We start from the raw sequence: 16,408 nt of genomic DNA, 5'->3' as shown, positions 1-16,408 counted from the left end.
GGTGTCCTGCAGAGTTTAGCTCCAACTTGCCTCAACACACCTGCCTTTAAGTTTCTAGTATGCCTAGTAAGAGCTTGATTAGCTGGTTCAGGTGTGTTTAATTGGGGTTGGAGCTAAACTTTTCAGGACACCGGCCCTCCAGGACCGAGTTTGGACACCCCTGCTTTAAAGGGATACTCCACCCAGAAATGAAGAATCTCTCATCACTTATTCACCCTCTTGTCATCGCAGATGTACTGTATATGACTTACTTTCTTCTTCGAGTGCAGAGATTTTTTTATAAGAATAATTTATATCTCTGAATCCATGTAATGCAAGTGCGTGGGAGCCTCAAAAATAATGCAAAATGAACGAATCCAGTTGATGAAATTGAAGCAAAACTATAGGTATGTGTGAGAAAAATGCTATTATTTGAAACTTTCTAAAACATTTCGTCCATCAGAACATTGTAAAGCGTGGTATAAACAAACTGTGAAACTCGCGAGAAGGGATGCTGAAACACAGATGACGTCATTTTTGTGAAAGTTTCACGTGGGACGTTTATGTCAAGTGTGAACTTATATGACACTGGGCCAAAAGCAATGGTTTAGGGTTTAAAAAGTTCTACATTTTATTATTTTTTTTTCACAAACACCTACTGTTTTGCTTCAGAAGACATCACCTGGGGTCGTGTTGTGTGGTTTTTGAAGCGTACTTTGAGGGTTCCATTCACTTGTGTTATATGGGCTCACATAGATGGATTATAAAAAAAAAAAAAAAGCAGTTTGTTTTCAACAGAAGAAAGAAAATCGTATACATCTGAGATGGCATGAGGGTGAATACATGATGAGATATTGTCGGGTGTAGTGTACCTTTAACCCGCACATAAACTGACAGACATAAATGATGCCTCAAATCATGCAGCTTGTTGAGGAGAGGCATGCCATTACTTTTCCAACAAATTTGCTAGTTTTGTCTGGCAGCGATAAAACATGCAAAAAAATCAGATAGACTTATCAGATTAAAAGTGGGAACCGAGTTGTATCTAAAGATCAGAATATCATAGAGACTTATGGATAAACTGCACAGAAATAGTCTAACATCCTCTCACACATTCGCATCTGAAAATGTAAAATCTAGTTGATTTGGATGTTTTGTGTATTAAAATCCCACGGTAATAAATTAAATACCAGATTTAATTGAAGTAAATGTAGTAATTAAAACTAAGCACCACAAATAATTGTAGTTAAACTTTTCTGTACATCATGCACAGGGATGCAGGAGATTGAGATGACCCCAGTGCATAAGCAGGTCGATGTTATTGAAATTTGTGGTTTTGCATTTTATCTTTTATCAAATAGGGTTGCCGACAACAGTGCAAAGAAATCTTCCAGTTATGGCTGTACCGTTGTCACCATAGTAAATAACTGCTGCACATTGTGTTTGCATTCATCCCAGACAGACATCTGTCTGTTATGCAAATGCCAGACTCGAGTCCAGATCGAAGTTCCAGATCATTGGCACAGACATGGCTATCGAGCTCCTGCTGCAATCGCATTTCTTGAGAAGCCACTATGATCTGTTTGCTCTAAACAACATTGTGAGTCAGCTACTACTGGTGCCTGAACCTCTGGGATAATCGTGGGATAATTTCCAGAAGACAGTGAACATCAGAAGCTAATGTAGTTTAGTTTTTAGCAGATTCTGTATTCTGAGTCCATTTCTATATGAAATATGCTTAACTGTATGAACAACATCACAAAAATGCTGTTCATTTTCTAAAAACATATGGGACAGGCCATTCCAAGAATATTTCCTAGAAGTCTTAGAAGTTTAGGCTTTAGTCTTTAGTCTAGTTCTGTTTAAGTGGTGCTTGATAAGGCCAAGGTGAGGGATTTTATTATAGTTCTATGACCATTTTATCACATCGTTCCAAATGCTATTCCTTTAATCGAACAAACTAGTGTTATTTGCCATATCATTTAGAGAATATCATAGAGAAAAGTGTTAATTTTGGTATTATTTGTATACCATTATTTTAAATAATAATTTATTATTATTATTATTTTTTGCTTTTGACATTATTATTATTATTATTATTAATAATATATTTAGATTTTTAGATTTTTTTTTCTCATTTTTCATTTTAGTATATTTAGTAATTCAACTTAAATGTAGTTCTCAGTTTCCAAGCAACATTTAATTTGCTTAAGCTTTTTAAGGTTATTTTTTATTCTAATATTTATATTTTGCTTTATTCCAGCTTTATTTGAGTTGACAAATATATTTGTAATAGTTTTTAACTGTAACGACACTGATAGAGACTTGTTTTGACTTGGACCGGTGTGCAACCACCCATAACACCGTCAACCATTTAGCTATAACCGCATTAATTTTTTTATATTTTCATGTAATATACCAATATTATTGCTTGAATTATTGTGTATTGTAGCATTTTTTGTTTGTTTATGCATTATTAAAATCATGGAAGCATAAATGAAATATGCACAGTAAAACAAACACTTATGTAAAGTCTTTTTTTGGCTGCAGTCAATGGCTAGTGACCGTTCTTTCTGCTCCGGTGTTTCAGAATCATTCATTTTTCTTTCATCTCATGACAGAATCAGCAGGCCCGCATCTGTCTGCTGTACCTGCCACTCTTTGAGCTGCTCTACCAGAACCTGAGTCATATGAACAGCCCGGGGCAACTCTGCAGAAATGGCCTCGGCCTCGTGGTAAACATGCATTTCTCTCTTATCTATGATCTACAATGACTCGGTCTTCATCTGTTTTGTGCAATCGATATTTTATAAAATGCATATTGCTTAATCAAAATTGAAACTCCATTGAAACTTCTCAAATGTCAGTCCAAAAAGATAAGACAAATCAGAGGCATTTAGAAAATATTAACAGGCTTTGTTGATATTTCATTGTTATCTTAACAGAAACAGACTGTGGAGTGGAAAACAACTCTCATTCGACTCTCAAATGTCCATCTGATACCTTTGAAATGGTTATTTTGCAAAATGGTATTTTTAGTTGTACAGAATTAGAAGTATCATCTGAATCAGTCCAAAAAAAAAAAACATATTCCGTCTTGGAGTTTACAGATGGACAAGTTGTTTTCCTATTTTTAGCTGTATTCTTTTGACAGCATTGTGTGTTGATTGTGGGTGTGTGTACGTTGTTTCAGTATTTACTGATTCGGTTTACTTTTGCACTGTTGTAACTCGAGACATGAGAGTGCTACATTTAAATGTCATGTCCTAGTGCAAATGTTAACCTTGCAAGTTCTTGATCAGCAGTCGGATAAGCACTTCTTCTGCTCCTTTAGTACCGGGATGATTTGTCAGTGGACAGCCGCAGAAGCAGCACAATCGTTGATAAGGAACCTAGTGAGTATCAACGTTTTTTGCCAACGGACGTTAAAAGTAACACACACGCACGCACAGTACAGTATGTGTACATTTGTCTGTGTTTGTGTGTTTCACAGCTGGTGCCATCACCCAGAATGGACACATTAGGAAGGGAGAGTCCAGAAGCTCTATGTATGGAGATCCTGGCACTCCAGACATCAATGAGGTGAAACAGAGACAGCTGTGATTTCACTACAGGTGGCCAGTGTTGGGGAACGTTACTTTTAAAAGTAACAAGTTACAATGTTGTGCTACTCAATATAACAAAAAATAATTAATTATATTACATTGTTAGTTTTTATAGAAATTAACACAGTAGAATACTCACTCTTTATATATACACTACTGTTCAAAAATGTATATGTTTATTTACCAAGAATGCATTAAAGTGACAATAAAGACATTTAGAATGTTACAAAAGATTTCTATTTCAAATAAATGCTGTTCTTTTGAACTTCATTCATTCTGAAAAAAATATAGCACAGTTTTCACAAAAATATTAATGGTAAAACAGTTTTCAACCAGATTGCAGTTTGCGGCCAAATCAGCATATTAGAATGATTTCTGAAGGATCATGTGACACTGAAGACTGGAGTAATGATGCTGAAAATTCAGCTTTGCCATTACAGGATTAAAGTAGATTTTAAATTATATTCATGAAAACAGTTATTTAAAAAATGTTTTTTACTGTATTTTTGATCAAATAAATGCAGCTTTGGTGAGCATTAAAACATCTTGCCAACCCCAAACTTTTGCTTAGTAGTGTATAATATATAAAATTATGTAATTTACTTACTAGAATTTATACAGTATAATACATTTTGTTGTTTTTCTCATGCACCATCTTTTTGTTCACCACAAATAATATTTTGGAAAATTTTAAAATATAATTTACTTTTTTTCTTTCTAACCCTTACAGTGTATGCGTGTCTTAATATATCCATTTTTCTATGTGGAAGGGACAAGTTTGCAGTTGTTTGTCAGTTAATCAATTAAATATGCAGTAACATGCATTAACAAAAACATTTTTTTTTTAACAAAACTAAGTTTTTATCGTATAAATTTAACAAGTAATGCATTGCTCATTAAATGTAAAAAAAAAAAAAAACCTTTTTCTTTACGTTTCCCCAACATTGCAGGTTACCTTATTAAACATCACACAAAGCATGCATCATTTTTATATTTTTTCCCATTTCTGCTCAGTTACACAAGCGCGGTTCCACAAAGAGCAATGTACCCACCGCTGGCCGTTTGGGGCAGTATGAGATCAGAGGGCTGCTCCTGTGTTTCCTGCATATTGTAAGAACTTTGTCAGATGGTAAGCACACTTTGTTATCATCATAAAACACCAGCAGAATTATAGTCACGATTGTAGCCTTACTTTCAGATTAGCTCATTTCTTCCTATAGCCACAGGCTCTCTTCTCCAACATTACTATTGTTCATACTGGTTTTTCAAAACTACTAGCAACCACCAAGAATTTTCTTTGCAACCAGCCAGGCAACCAACTAATGCCCTAGAAACAACCCAGAATGACTTAGCAACCAGCCAGGCACCCAAACAACCCCAAAGCGATGCCTTAGACACCACATAGACACCAAAGACAAGAAGCACACTATCAACCACCCACAGCATTGGGACATACAAGCACTATTCACACTGTCAACTTTATTTATACAGCGCATACAGATGCCGCTCCATCTGAAAGCACGTGATGGAGATTTACTACTAATCACAGAACCGGCTTTACTGACGAGATGCGCAATGATGAACTACCTTGAACTGAAAATTGAGTGTTTACTATTGTCCTTTTGCATTATTGACACACTATTTTCCTATTTAATCCTGTAAAGCTGCTTTGACACAATCTGTATTGTTAAAAGCGCTATATAAATAAAGGTGACTTGACTTCACGAATGAACGAAGTGACGAATGCAGAAGCGCAGTGGAGAGAGCAAAACAAAACACTGGTCCCGAATTAGAAGTATAAAACAAGGATTTGTAAAGAAAAGTGTTGGAGGATTTCAATATGAACCAAGAGGAGACTGGTTTTCCTTTGCTGTGAACAAAACTTGGTTCTTACGAGACTAGCATATTCTCACCTGAGCTTAAGCTACGTCTTGCGTCATCCGCTGGATGCCACTCTCTTGTGCATACGGCAGTTAACGGAAGCAAGAGATTAAGTTTTTATAGTTTTAAATATGCATGTTTTATTTACAAAAATGCATCGAATCGCTTCAGAAGGCCTTTATTAACCCCCTGGAGCCTTGTGGTGCACTTTTTATGATGGATGGATACACTTTTATTGGACTTAAAAATCTTAAACCCCATTCACTGCCATTATTAAGCTTGAAAGAGCCAGGATATTTTATTGATATAATGCCGATTTCGACATCATAGTTGTATAGGTCGTATACACCTATGATGGCTTGAGGGTGAGTAAATCATGTCATAATTTTAATTTTTGGGTGAACTATCCATTTAAATCATTTCTGAAAAGTATTCTTTTTGGCCATTTGTCAAAGAACGTGGGAAGCCTGTGAGATCGGTTGTTGTCCTGTATTCTTGAGAATGTCACTGTGAACAGGAAGAGTTGAGCTATATTGCACTAATGCTTCTGTTTGTATGCTACTCAATGTCCTCCTGTAGATACTCTGATGACCTACTGGTCTAAAGTCAATCCACAAGACATCATGAACTTCCTCAGTCTGCTCGAGTGAGTGATGTACTAAGTTTCCCATGAGGTGTTGTACTTGTCTGACCAGTGTTGATCTAATTATTCACGTGTCTTTGTGTACACAATCTTGTGTAACTACACAATGAGACGGTAAAACACTGAAAAGTCTTGTATGCTATGGAAGAAACGGCACACTTGCAGAATGTTTCAGGTCCTGAAGATTGGAGGAAAATATAGAAGTTTGTTGCCAGAAAGTAAATCAGGACCCTCTCTTTAATCTTTATTTGGATTTCTATCACATAATATACTAATTTTCAGTCTTCCCTGTCTGTAGGATCTGCATAGTCCAGTTCCGCTATTTGGGCAAGCGCAACATCAGCCGGTATGCATGATAGAGACTCAACAACAACAACATGTTTCCCATTTGAGAATTAACCACATTCAGATCACTCATATTTACATGAACCACAACTGAGACATGCTGCCTGCTATCTGCGTGTCATCAAAGCCAGATCTTTACATTTCATCATCCCCTGTGCTTTCAAATAAGTAGTGGTATCACGATTAGCATTGTTGTGGACAATACGGCTTTGTTTGTGTGCGTTGTTTAGAAGCCTGGAGCCCTGGGTGTCGAAACTCTTCTCATCTGAGAGGAAGTCTCAGACCATGCCGGTGCTGCGAGGTCGAGGAAGCCTAATGCAAGCAAAGCTGCAGCAGTTTAGCACTATGGACACCTCATTAACCCTGAACATGGGTAATTGGTATACTCCTGTTATTTCATTTCCTTTCATTCTGTGAAAAATTGCATTATGCTACATGATTTTCATGGCTTTTCTGATTCTATAATGATATATTGTCCTCATTTGTAAGTCGCTTTGGATAAAAGCATCTGCTAAATGACTAAATGTAAATGTAAATATATTATGCTATACTACAAAACAGAACGAAAGGTAACATATTGTAATGCAATGAACAAAATGAAACTAAAAAACTTTACCTAATTTAATATATCATAACAAAATCTTATGTAATGTAACTTAATTGACCTTCAAACTTTAAATTTCATTGTCACTAGTCTCAGCTGACCATCATGCATTTTTTTTAAATAGTAGTTTGTAATATTTTAATAACAAGTGTGTTATGCTCACCAAAGCTGCATTTATTTGATAAAATAAATAAATAAATATTATATTATTTAAAAAAATGTTTTTAAATGTATATTTTAAAATGTAATTTATTCCTGTGATGCAAAGCTGAATTTTCAGCATCATTACTCCAGTCGTTAGTGTCACACGATCCTTCAGAAATCATTCTAATATGCTATTTTGGTGCTCAAGAAACACCGAATTAGAAAAATTAATTTTATCAATATTATTGAAAGCAGTTCTGGTGCTTAATATTTTGTCGAAATCATGCTTAATATTTTTTTCAGGATTCTTTGAGGAGAGAGCTAAAAAAAATGTATTTATTTGAAATGGAAATCTTTTGTAACATTATAAATGTTACTTTTGATCAATTTAATAAATCCTTGCTGAACAAAAGTACAAATAAAAAAAAAAAACTGAAAATTATTGGCCCCAAACCTTTCAGCGGTAGTGTATAACAAGTTAGTTTAGGAAAGTGTGTTTGAACATCAAAAAATGACACACAACAGCTTTAAGTTTCCTTTACCATATAGTCCTTAATTTCTTGACCGTAGCTGTATTTAATTTGTATTCTTAAATCTAGACTTATGACTATGATATTAACATGAAAAGTTTTTTTTGTGTTTTTACGTTGCATTGTAATATTACCATGCATTTGTGTAATCTTGTATTTCAGCTGGAGGTTCCACAGAAGCAGAGATCAACCATCAGTGTCTGCTTGAGGGGAATATGTCGACAGAGGCCTGCCTTACCGTGCTGGATGTCCTCTCACTCTTCACTCAGAGCTTCAAGGTAATCACCAACACTTAAAGAAGAGGGAGTAACCTGCAGTTATTCTTATCATAGTGTTCATAATGAAGCGACTGGTTGGACAGGTTGATCCTTCCACAAACTGATAATGTAATTAATGGATCTTGACAGAATCAGCTGCTGGACAGTGATGGTCACAATGCTCTGATGACGAAGGTCTTTGACACGTACCTCACTTTACTGAAAGTCGGACAATCAGAAACCGCAATCAAACACATCTTTGCCTCTCTGCGAGCCTTTATCATCAAGGTGAGATCAACATATTTCTTTTACGAAAGGAATAGTTCTCTCAGAAAATTATTATTTGTGGTTCCCAACCCAAATGCAAAAGGTGCAGCTTTATTTTTTTTTTTTTTACATTTTTAGCATACAGGTTTGGAACAAAGTAGGGCTGTGCAAAAAATCGAATGCGATTTTCATGCGCATCTCGTCAGTAAAGCCGCTCCTGTGATTAGTAGTAAATCTCCAGCACGTGCTTTCAGATGGAGCGGCATTTACTACACAGAGCCGTAGTTCACTGACAAGCTACACAAAATCGCAGGCGATTCATTCGATTTTTTGCACAGCCCTAGAACAAAGGATAATGTTAATGGAAATAGTTTTTATTTTGGGTAAACTATAGGTTTAAAGAATGACCACAACCGTCAAATGCAACAACATGAGATGTTTTCAAGATGTTTCAGAATTTCCTACTTGAACATTAATGTGTTTGTGTCTCGATCTATATATTTTAGTTCCAGGTTCCCCTTTTTAAGGGCCGTGTAACTCTGTGTGGTTCGCTGTGCTATGAAGTCTTGAAGTGCTGTATGTCTAAACAAAGTGTCCTACGTGGGGAAGCGTCTGCCCTTCTATACTTGCTCATGAGGAACAATTTTGAGTACACCAAGAGGAAAAGCTTCCTGCGCATGCACTTACAGGTATATAATAACAATTTTAGCCACCTAATTAATCTAAGGAGACTATTATTTCACCTTACTAAACTTTTTTTTTTTTTTTTCTTTTTGCCTCTTTATTTTCCAACTGTAACATGCACAAGCTATGAGCCCCAACTTTTACTTGGGTGCCTGCCAAATCTAATGACAAATCTAACCTTTCTGTTCTTTGCTAATGTTGGACATTACAAATCCTATCTTGCTATCAGCACACTGCTGTATTTCTTGGACCATCATTTTAATGTTTTCTTGTCAAAAGTCAACTGTTGCGCAGTACTTTGCGGTATAAGATCATTTGGATTTTGGGGAGGTGTTTTGTGTAAAACGGAGGAGTACCGTAACCTAATGCTTTGAAATATGGGTGGTTACTGCAAGGCTGCATGTTTGAAGCACAAAAGGGTAGATTAATGAGCTTGCACCACTGAGTCCATGAGTAAGATGCTTTAAAGGGGTCATATGATGCTGTTTTAAAGATAATTATTTTGTGTATTTGGTATAACAGAATATGTTGACATGCTTTAATGTTCAAGAGTCATGTGACAGACACAGTGATGCTGCTCGTATGTATTTGCAGTACACAAGCCGCGATTAAGAAAGCTGACTCCACTGTGATGTGACCCTGTCTTTCTCTCACGAACACACACAACGCGATACACTACATGGCGCAAAACTCCTTAAATCTTTAAATCCTTAAACTATTAAGAAAACATACTTACAGTAGCTGATTCAGACTTTTAGATAGAATAAATCCTTTTGTGGGAGACTTTGAGCTTTGTAACTCTGCAGATCTTATACATGCACAAATAGCTACATAACACACTAAAGAAAAGGAAAAATAGAAATCGCATCATATGACCCCTTTAATGGGCGTTTACAATTCATAACACATTAGTGTTTTTGCTGCAAAAACTTTACCGACATTGTACGTGCAAATTATTATTTGCATCTTCTTAGCAAATTATCAAGTAATAGATCAAATGTAATCAATTTAATTGTTGTTTCATATTTTATTATGTCAGTGTTCTTAAATGATCAGAAATAATAGATCAAAGAGATAATAGGCTAAGAGGGTAACAGTATACTAAACTAGTATGTTGAGCAGATAAATATTTAATTTCACACTCTATCTTTGTTTATCATTATAAGTAACATACATTTTAAATCCAATTATAGTCTTATTAACTTTTGGACGACATATATCAAAAGTCATATTGTAATTAGGCACTGAATGGAGCACAAATTATATGATTATGAACATGAAACCTGCAGTAAAACTAATATAAGTTATATCATTTGATGGTGTCTGTAAACCTTTTATGTTTGTCTTAAAGGTACGACTCTCAGATGATTCTCTTGATGTGTTAACATGCAGTGGAGATCTAATGAAGGATCGCATGATTGAGTCAAGTATGTCTGGAGTCAGCTAATAAGAATGTGAGGGCAGTAACTAGAAATGTCAAATGATCCGCAGCTCTACATTGCTTGTAAGGGTGTTTTCACACTTTATGAAAACTCATAAACCTTATTTATAAAAAAATAAACACCCAGCTCTCTTTAATTTACACTATTCCTGATTTTGAAATTGGAGTTAGATCTCTTTTTGGTCCACTTTAGTTTAGCGAATCGTGAGTGTGTGTGTGTGTGTGTGTGTGTGTGTGTGTGTGTGTGTGTGTTCAAAAAAAACAAGTAAATACTTTTTTTCAGGATTCTTTGATGAATGGAAAATTTCAAAACCACAGCATTTATTTGAAACATACAGTATATTTTGTAAAAATGTACTGTTAATTTGTTGACCAATTTAATGCATCCCTGCTGAATAAAAAAAAAGAAAACATAAACATGACCCCAAACATTTGAATGGTAGTTTACAGGATTTAACAGTAAGACTGTTTAAATTCATCATGACGTTCATGTTTGTGCGTACTGACTTGCATGCGATCTGGTGTGTGACAAGCTTAGATCATAAGCATTTCTGTTTATCTGATATTACATAGACAGTCTTGGTGTCTTAATGTCTTTGAATGTGTTCTTATCAAATGCATAAAAGGTTTGCTCAAGGTGCGTAAGCGTGTGATACAGTCATGCATGGTGTAATAAAACCTCATAGTGCCAGTGAGACAGGTCAAGCCACATTCACTTGTTTGAACTTTAGCTAAATACCACTCTCTCACATGTCTTAAGGCATCTACATCATTTCTACTCGATGCAAAGCAACAACTTTACTTTTTTGATCTATAATATACATTTCAGTTGCACCCTCATAAATAAAAACAAATTGTTAGTATTTTTTGCATTCATACTAAATTCACCATGCTTTTAGACCTATCTTCTATACCATAAACTGTTTTTTGTTTTTTTGGTTGCACTTTCGCTCCATGAAACCTAATGTGCTGTATGAGTGCGTTCCTTTAGCTATTATTATTATAGAGTTTAGGCCTCGAGGGCTTTTAGTAAATGAACTCACTTTTCACACAACAGTCCAACAGTAAATATAAGGGTACATTTATACAGCAATGACATACGTCTTGTGAATGGATGACCAAAACGCACAAAAAGTTTTCCTTTTTTAGTTAAAAACGGTGTCATGTAAACACACCATAAAGCATCACGAGAAAACCTTGAACATTCCACCACATCTCACATAATGTGTTGTGTTTAATAGCATCCTGTGATGGAAATGACATTTTAGACATCAGTGAAATAAAATAGTTGACTCCTTTGTCTTGCCAAGGCAAATTTCATAGCTGGCAGTTAATGTCTCCACACACAATTGAATTATATTTTCATACTGGCTGTATTATTTTGCATAATACATTTGCATAAATTTCAGCTTAATGGATGATAAAAAATATTATGTTCACATATTAGATTTACCTTGATTTATCTTTGTTTTCTTCACTCTTCTCAAATCTCAAGCATGAATTTCACTGACAATTTTGTCCCCTTGGTAAACAAGTACACTAACTTGTGCATGTTCTTGTGTGACCCAAGAATGTATATTTTGTCTGTTTCCTCTCTGACCATTAGATCATCATCGCTGTGAGCCAGCTTATCGCTGATGTGGCGCTTACCGGCAGCTCACGTTTCCAGGAGTCACTGTCCATCATCAACAACTTTGCCAACAGTGATAAAGCTATGAAGGTGCAGTAGAGAATGCAAACTGGAATCTGCACTCATTTATATATTATTTTCATTAAGGGGCTGTTTATGTGTGGTAAATATCCCCAAAACTGTTTGAAATCCATTACAAAACAAAGCATATTTTTCATAATTTATTTATACATGTAGTTGTTTTTGTAAAGAAATACGTAGCTTTGGAGCTGCTGCTATGACACTGTAGAAACGTTTCCAGTGTGAATACTGTAGTTACGCTGACGTGAAGCTAACATGAAGCTCAAGCTTGCAGTGTGAAACACGCATAAGAATCAAGCATTTCAGAGAGCTGTGTAATAAATGGCAGATGTCATGTTTTTTTTTCAATGTAATTTCAAAAAAACCACAACCCCACACTACTGTCCCACCACTTTTTGAAACAAAGCCATTCACACACAAAGAACACATTGTTGAGCTCCAAAAACACCAAAATGCAGTGGAAGAAAAAAGACTGAGTGGTCTTGAGACCTTTTTTGAAAGTTCAGCATTGTTAAAGAATTAGTTCACTTCCAGAATAAACATTTACTGATAAGTTACTCACTCCCAAGTCATTCAAGCAGTCATTCAATTTACAGCAGAGCCCAGGATCTGTCCATATACATAAGATACAAAAAACATTATAATAATAATAGACTAAATAATAGACTTAATAACAATAAATGTTGTGTGACAGAAAAGTAAAACTATGATCAAAACAATAGTAGTGAGTACATCTCAGGATTTCAAGACATCTGATAAAGTATGTCTATCTTTTTTCAGTTGAAAAGAAATTAAGGTTTTTGAGGAAAACATTTTTCTCCATATAGTGGACTTCAATAGCAGCCAATGGGTCGAAGGTCCAAATTACAGTTTCAATGCAGCTTCAAAGGGCTCTTCACGATCCCAGCTGAGGAATATGGGTCTTACCTAGCAAAACGGTCGGTCATTTATATATTAAAATTTATATACTTTTTAACCATAAATGCTTATCTTGCACTAGCTCGACCTCGCGCATTATGTAGTTACATTGTAAAGGTCACGTGTGACGTAGGCGGAAGTACAAAAACGGTGTTTACAAAGCGAATGTGCAAAGAAAGTTAAACGCCCTTTACAAAAACAGGTAAAACAACAATGTGGGGCTATTTTGAAGTTGGAGGAGAAAATCAGATGGAGTTTTCCCTCCCCTACCTTTTTGAACCAAAGTACACCGATGAAGAACTAACCAGGTGTAACTTTTCCAACGTGATTACGAAATGCGTGAAGTCGTGCGTGCGCATCACAGAGCTAGTGCAAGACGAGCATTTGTGGTTAAAAAGTATATACATTTTTGTTTTTTTTCTTTTTAGAAAATGATCGATTGTTTCATTTGATAAGACCCTTATTTCTCAGCTGGGATCGTGTAGAGTTCTTTGAAGCCCATTTGGACCTTTAACCCATTGGCCCCCATTGAAGTCCACTATATGGAGAAAAATCCTGGAATGTTTTCCTCAGTAACCTTAAAGGGGTGGTTGACTGATTTTTTCTAGGCTTGATTGTGTTTATGGGGTGCAGTCTAACATGTGTTAATGCTTCGTTTAAAACAAAAACTCATTATTTTTCACATAATTTACCTTTATTCTACACCGCTCTGTCCCTTCTAATATGAACGCTCTGGTGATTTCCTGGTTTGATGAAGCCCCTCCCTCAGAAATATGCAATACGAGGAACAGGATTAAGAACCGCTGCTTTTGAACATTGATTTTGAAACTTGAATCCATTATAATTGTTAGAAGATAGAATCTCGATTCATATATGTATAAATTTTTTCTGTGCACCCCTAGTTTTGACGGCATGGAAACAACTCTTCCTCTTCTCTAAAGCAGCGCAACATGGCCCTGCCCCCTTTGTTGCATGTTCTCGTGGCGGGGTTTATGTAAATTTCAGGGTTTGTGACGTCACAAACCCGGGAAGTAACTCGTTGTAGTCCCTACCAGCCGTATTTGTAGGCATTAATCTGCCCGAATTTTAAAAGACGATATCTCCGTTTGCATTGAACTTTCAGTCTATATCGTAACTTTGCAGATATTGTTTATGCTCAAACAGCAACATTACACACTAACTAACGTTAAAAAAGTGAAATCGCAATCAACCACCCCTTTAATTTATTTTCAACTGAAGAAGACATGAACATCTTGGATGACACGGGGGTGAGTAAATTATTAGGAAACTTTGGAAGTGAACTAATCATTTAAAAGATTATAATACAGTCTTCATGAATTTACATGCAAGTCATTCTTGTGAGATGTAGAAAACGCTGCAAGACATGGTGTCAAAAAAAATTTGCATAGACCAGGAATGTAAAAATAGCACAGAGGAATGTGACTGTGCCAAAATGCCTTGCACAGTATTTTTGCTTCTCTTGGCAAATATTTGTTAACATTTGGAATCTATATATCTCCCCAGACCACCACGTTTCCATCTGAAGTGAAGGGTCTGATGATGAGAATTCGTACGGTTTTGATGGCCACTGCTCAGATGCGTGAGCACGAAAAAGACCCAGAAATGCTGCTCGACCTTCAGTACAGTCTCGCCCGCTCGTACGCCAGCACTCCAGAGCTCCGGCGGACCTGGCTGGACAGCATGGCACGAGCACACAGCAAGAATGGAGACTTCTCTGAGGTGTGTTATTTTGAGCATGTGATGCAGTGTTGTTTTGTTGGTACAGGTGCATTGGAAAGGCTCCATGTCAACTTGTTTTGGCCTCAACCCATTCTGCATGGATGAAATTAGATGCTTGCTCAGTCATAATGCCTGTAGGCCATTTTTAAGCCCCACCTCACCCTGAAGCTGTAAGTATACACTGAATGTCATTCTGCACACGGGCTGCAGATCATATCATGTGCATTACGGTGGAAATTTCAGAGGATACACAATCTTAGTTTTTCAGCTGTTTAAAATAATATGTAATACATTGTTTCATTCAATTTTCAATTTTATCACCAATAAATTTGCATCGGTTAATATAAAAACCAAATGATAGTTTTTTTTTTTAAACCATCAGCTTCCATTCTTGATGTAAGCATTTTTCTGGTACAGTCTAATTGATCTGTTGATACATTTTAAAAAATACATTTCATTTTACTTTTATAGAAGGCATTGAAAAGTTTTTCTAACACTCATTCAACTAACTTTAAGTCTATAGACAGAATATTACAAGGGCACAATATATGTTGTCAGACTTTAATAGATTATTAGGCTTTATGCACTTCATCTTCTGATGCATTTGCTAAATTTATTTTATTTATTTATTTTTTTGAAACTGAAGTATTTTCACCTTTCCCTATTTTTATTTTGAACCGCCTGTTTGGAGATTTCAGCTGCATCACATAAATCAGTTATATTTCATGGCCGTAATTAATGGTGAGCAACCCTCTGGAAACCACCTCCTGGTAGTAACGTTTAGGTTATCCTTTAAACACGCTTTGTAATTGCACCTGTCACGGCCTTTGCCTGACTGAACACGGGTCAAACATTAATCATTTAACAACAGTTCACAAGAGACGTTCAGTGCTGTTTAACTTTTTCTGTTTACATGATTTTTGAATTATTTAATAATTGGGCTGGTAACACTTTACTTGAAGGGGTGTGCATAAGACTGACATGACACCTTCATAATCATGACATGACACATGTCATGAATATGAAGGAGGTTTTATGCATGTTTATGACAACTGTCATTAAGTGTCATTCGCTCAGTTATGTCATTTTTAATGCAAATATGACATTATTTGACCTAACCCTAACCTAACCCTACCCCTACCCTTACCCCTAACCATAGCCCATAACAAAGACATCTCAAACAATGTCATCTTTGCATTAAAAATTACATAACTGAGCGAATGACACTTAATGACAGTTGTCATAAACATGCATAAAAAACCTTCATATTCATGACATGTGTCATGTCATGAATATGAAGGTGTCATGTCATGATTATGAAGGTGTCATGTCAGTCTTATGCACACCCCTTCAAGTAAAGTGTAACCATTGGGGGTAATCTGTTCCGTACTCTTCTGATATGTTTAGGTTAGCAGCAGTGTTTGATTCATGATCATGTAAACATATCCCCCACAGAATAAATACAGGAACTGAATTGGAGTAAAGGTCACTTCCTTGCCAGCATTCTCTAATATTTCTATTTTAGTTGCATACAGGCAGTGGTGGAAACAGTACTGAAGATTATTACTCAAGTAAAAGTACCATTACCTTCCAAAAAATGTAGTGTGAGTAGAGTAAAAGTACTTGTCCAAAAAAACTACTTGAGTAAGAGTAAAAGAG

At 35.8% G+C, this 16,408-nt stretch overlaps 1 protein-coding gene across 2 annotated transcripts in view; it reads left to right on the top strand.

Moving 5' to 3' along the window:
* LOC107683516 (dedicator of cytokinesis protein 11-like) overlaps positions 1–16,408 on the top strand; it is a 76,166-nt gene that overhangs the window by 46,626 nt on the left and 13,132 nt on the right. For both annotated transcript variants that reach the window (XM_016479572.1, XM_016479571.1), the window contains 12 exons: positions 2,601–2,714; positions 3,314–3,374; positions 3,473–3,561; positions 4,599–4,713; positions 6,045–6,111; positions 6,407–6,454; positions 6,684–6,826; positions 7,894–8,009; positions 8,139–8,276; positions 8,762–8,944; positions 11,987–12,100; positions 14,534–14,749. In XM_016479572.1, the coding sequence (XP_016335058.1) occupies positions 2,601–2,714; positions 3,314–3,374; positions 3,473–3,561; positions 4,599–4,713; positions 6,045–6,111; positions 6,407–6,454; positions 6,684–6,826; positions 7,894–8,009; positions 8,139–8,276; positions 8,762–8,944; positions 11,987–12,100; positions 14,534–14,749 (1,404 nt within the window). The remainder of the gene's footprint in view (positions 1–2,600; positions 2,715–3,313; positions 3,375–3,472; positions 3,562–4,598; positions 4,714–6,044; positions 6,112–6,406; positions 6,455–6,683; positions 6,827–7,893; positions 8,010–8,138; positions 8,277–8,761; positions 8,945–11,986; positions 12,101–14,533; positions 14,750–16,408) is intronic.

The sequence above is a fragment of the Sinocyclocheilus anshuiensis genome, unplaced genomic scaffold (genome assembly GCF_001515605.1).
Source record: "Sinocyclocheilus anshuiensis isolate Anshui unplaced genomic scaffold, SAMN03320099.WGS_v1.1 scaffold874, whole genome shotgun sequence".
Taxonomy (NCBI): domain Eukaryota; kingdom Metazoa; phylum Chordata; class Actinopteri; order Cypriniformes; family Cyprinidae; genus Sinocyclocheilus; species Sinocyclocheilus anshuiensis.
This window is presented reverse-complemented; position numbering and strand designations above follow the sequence as displayed.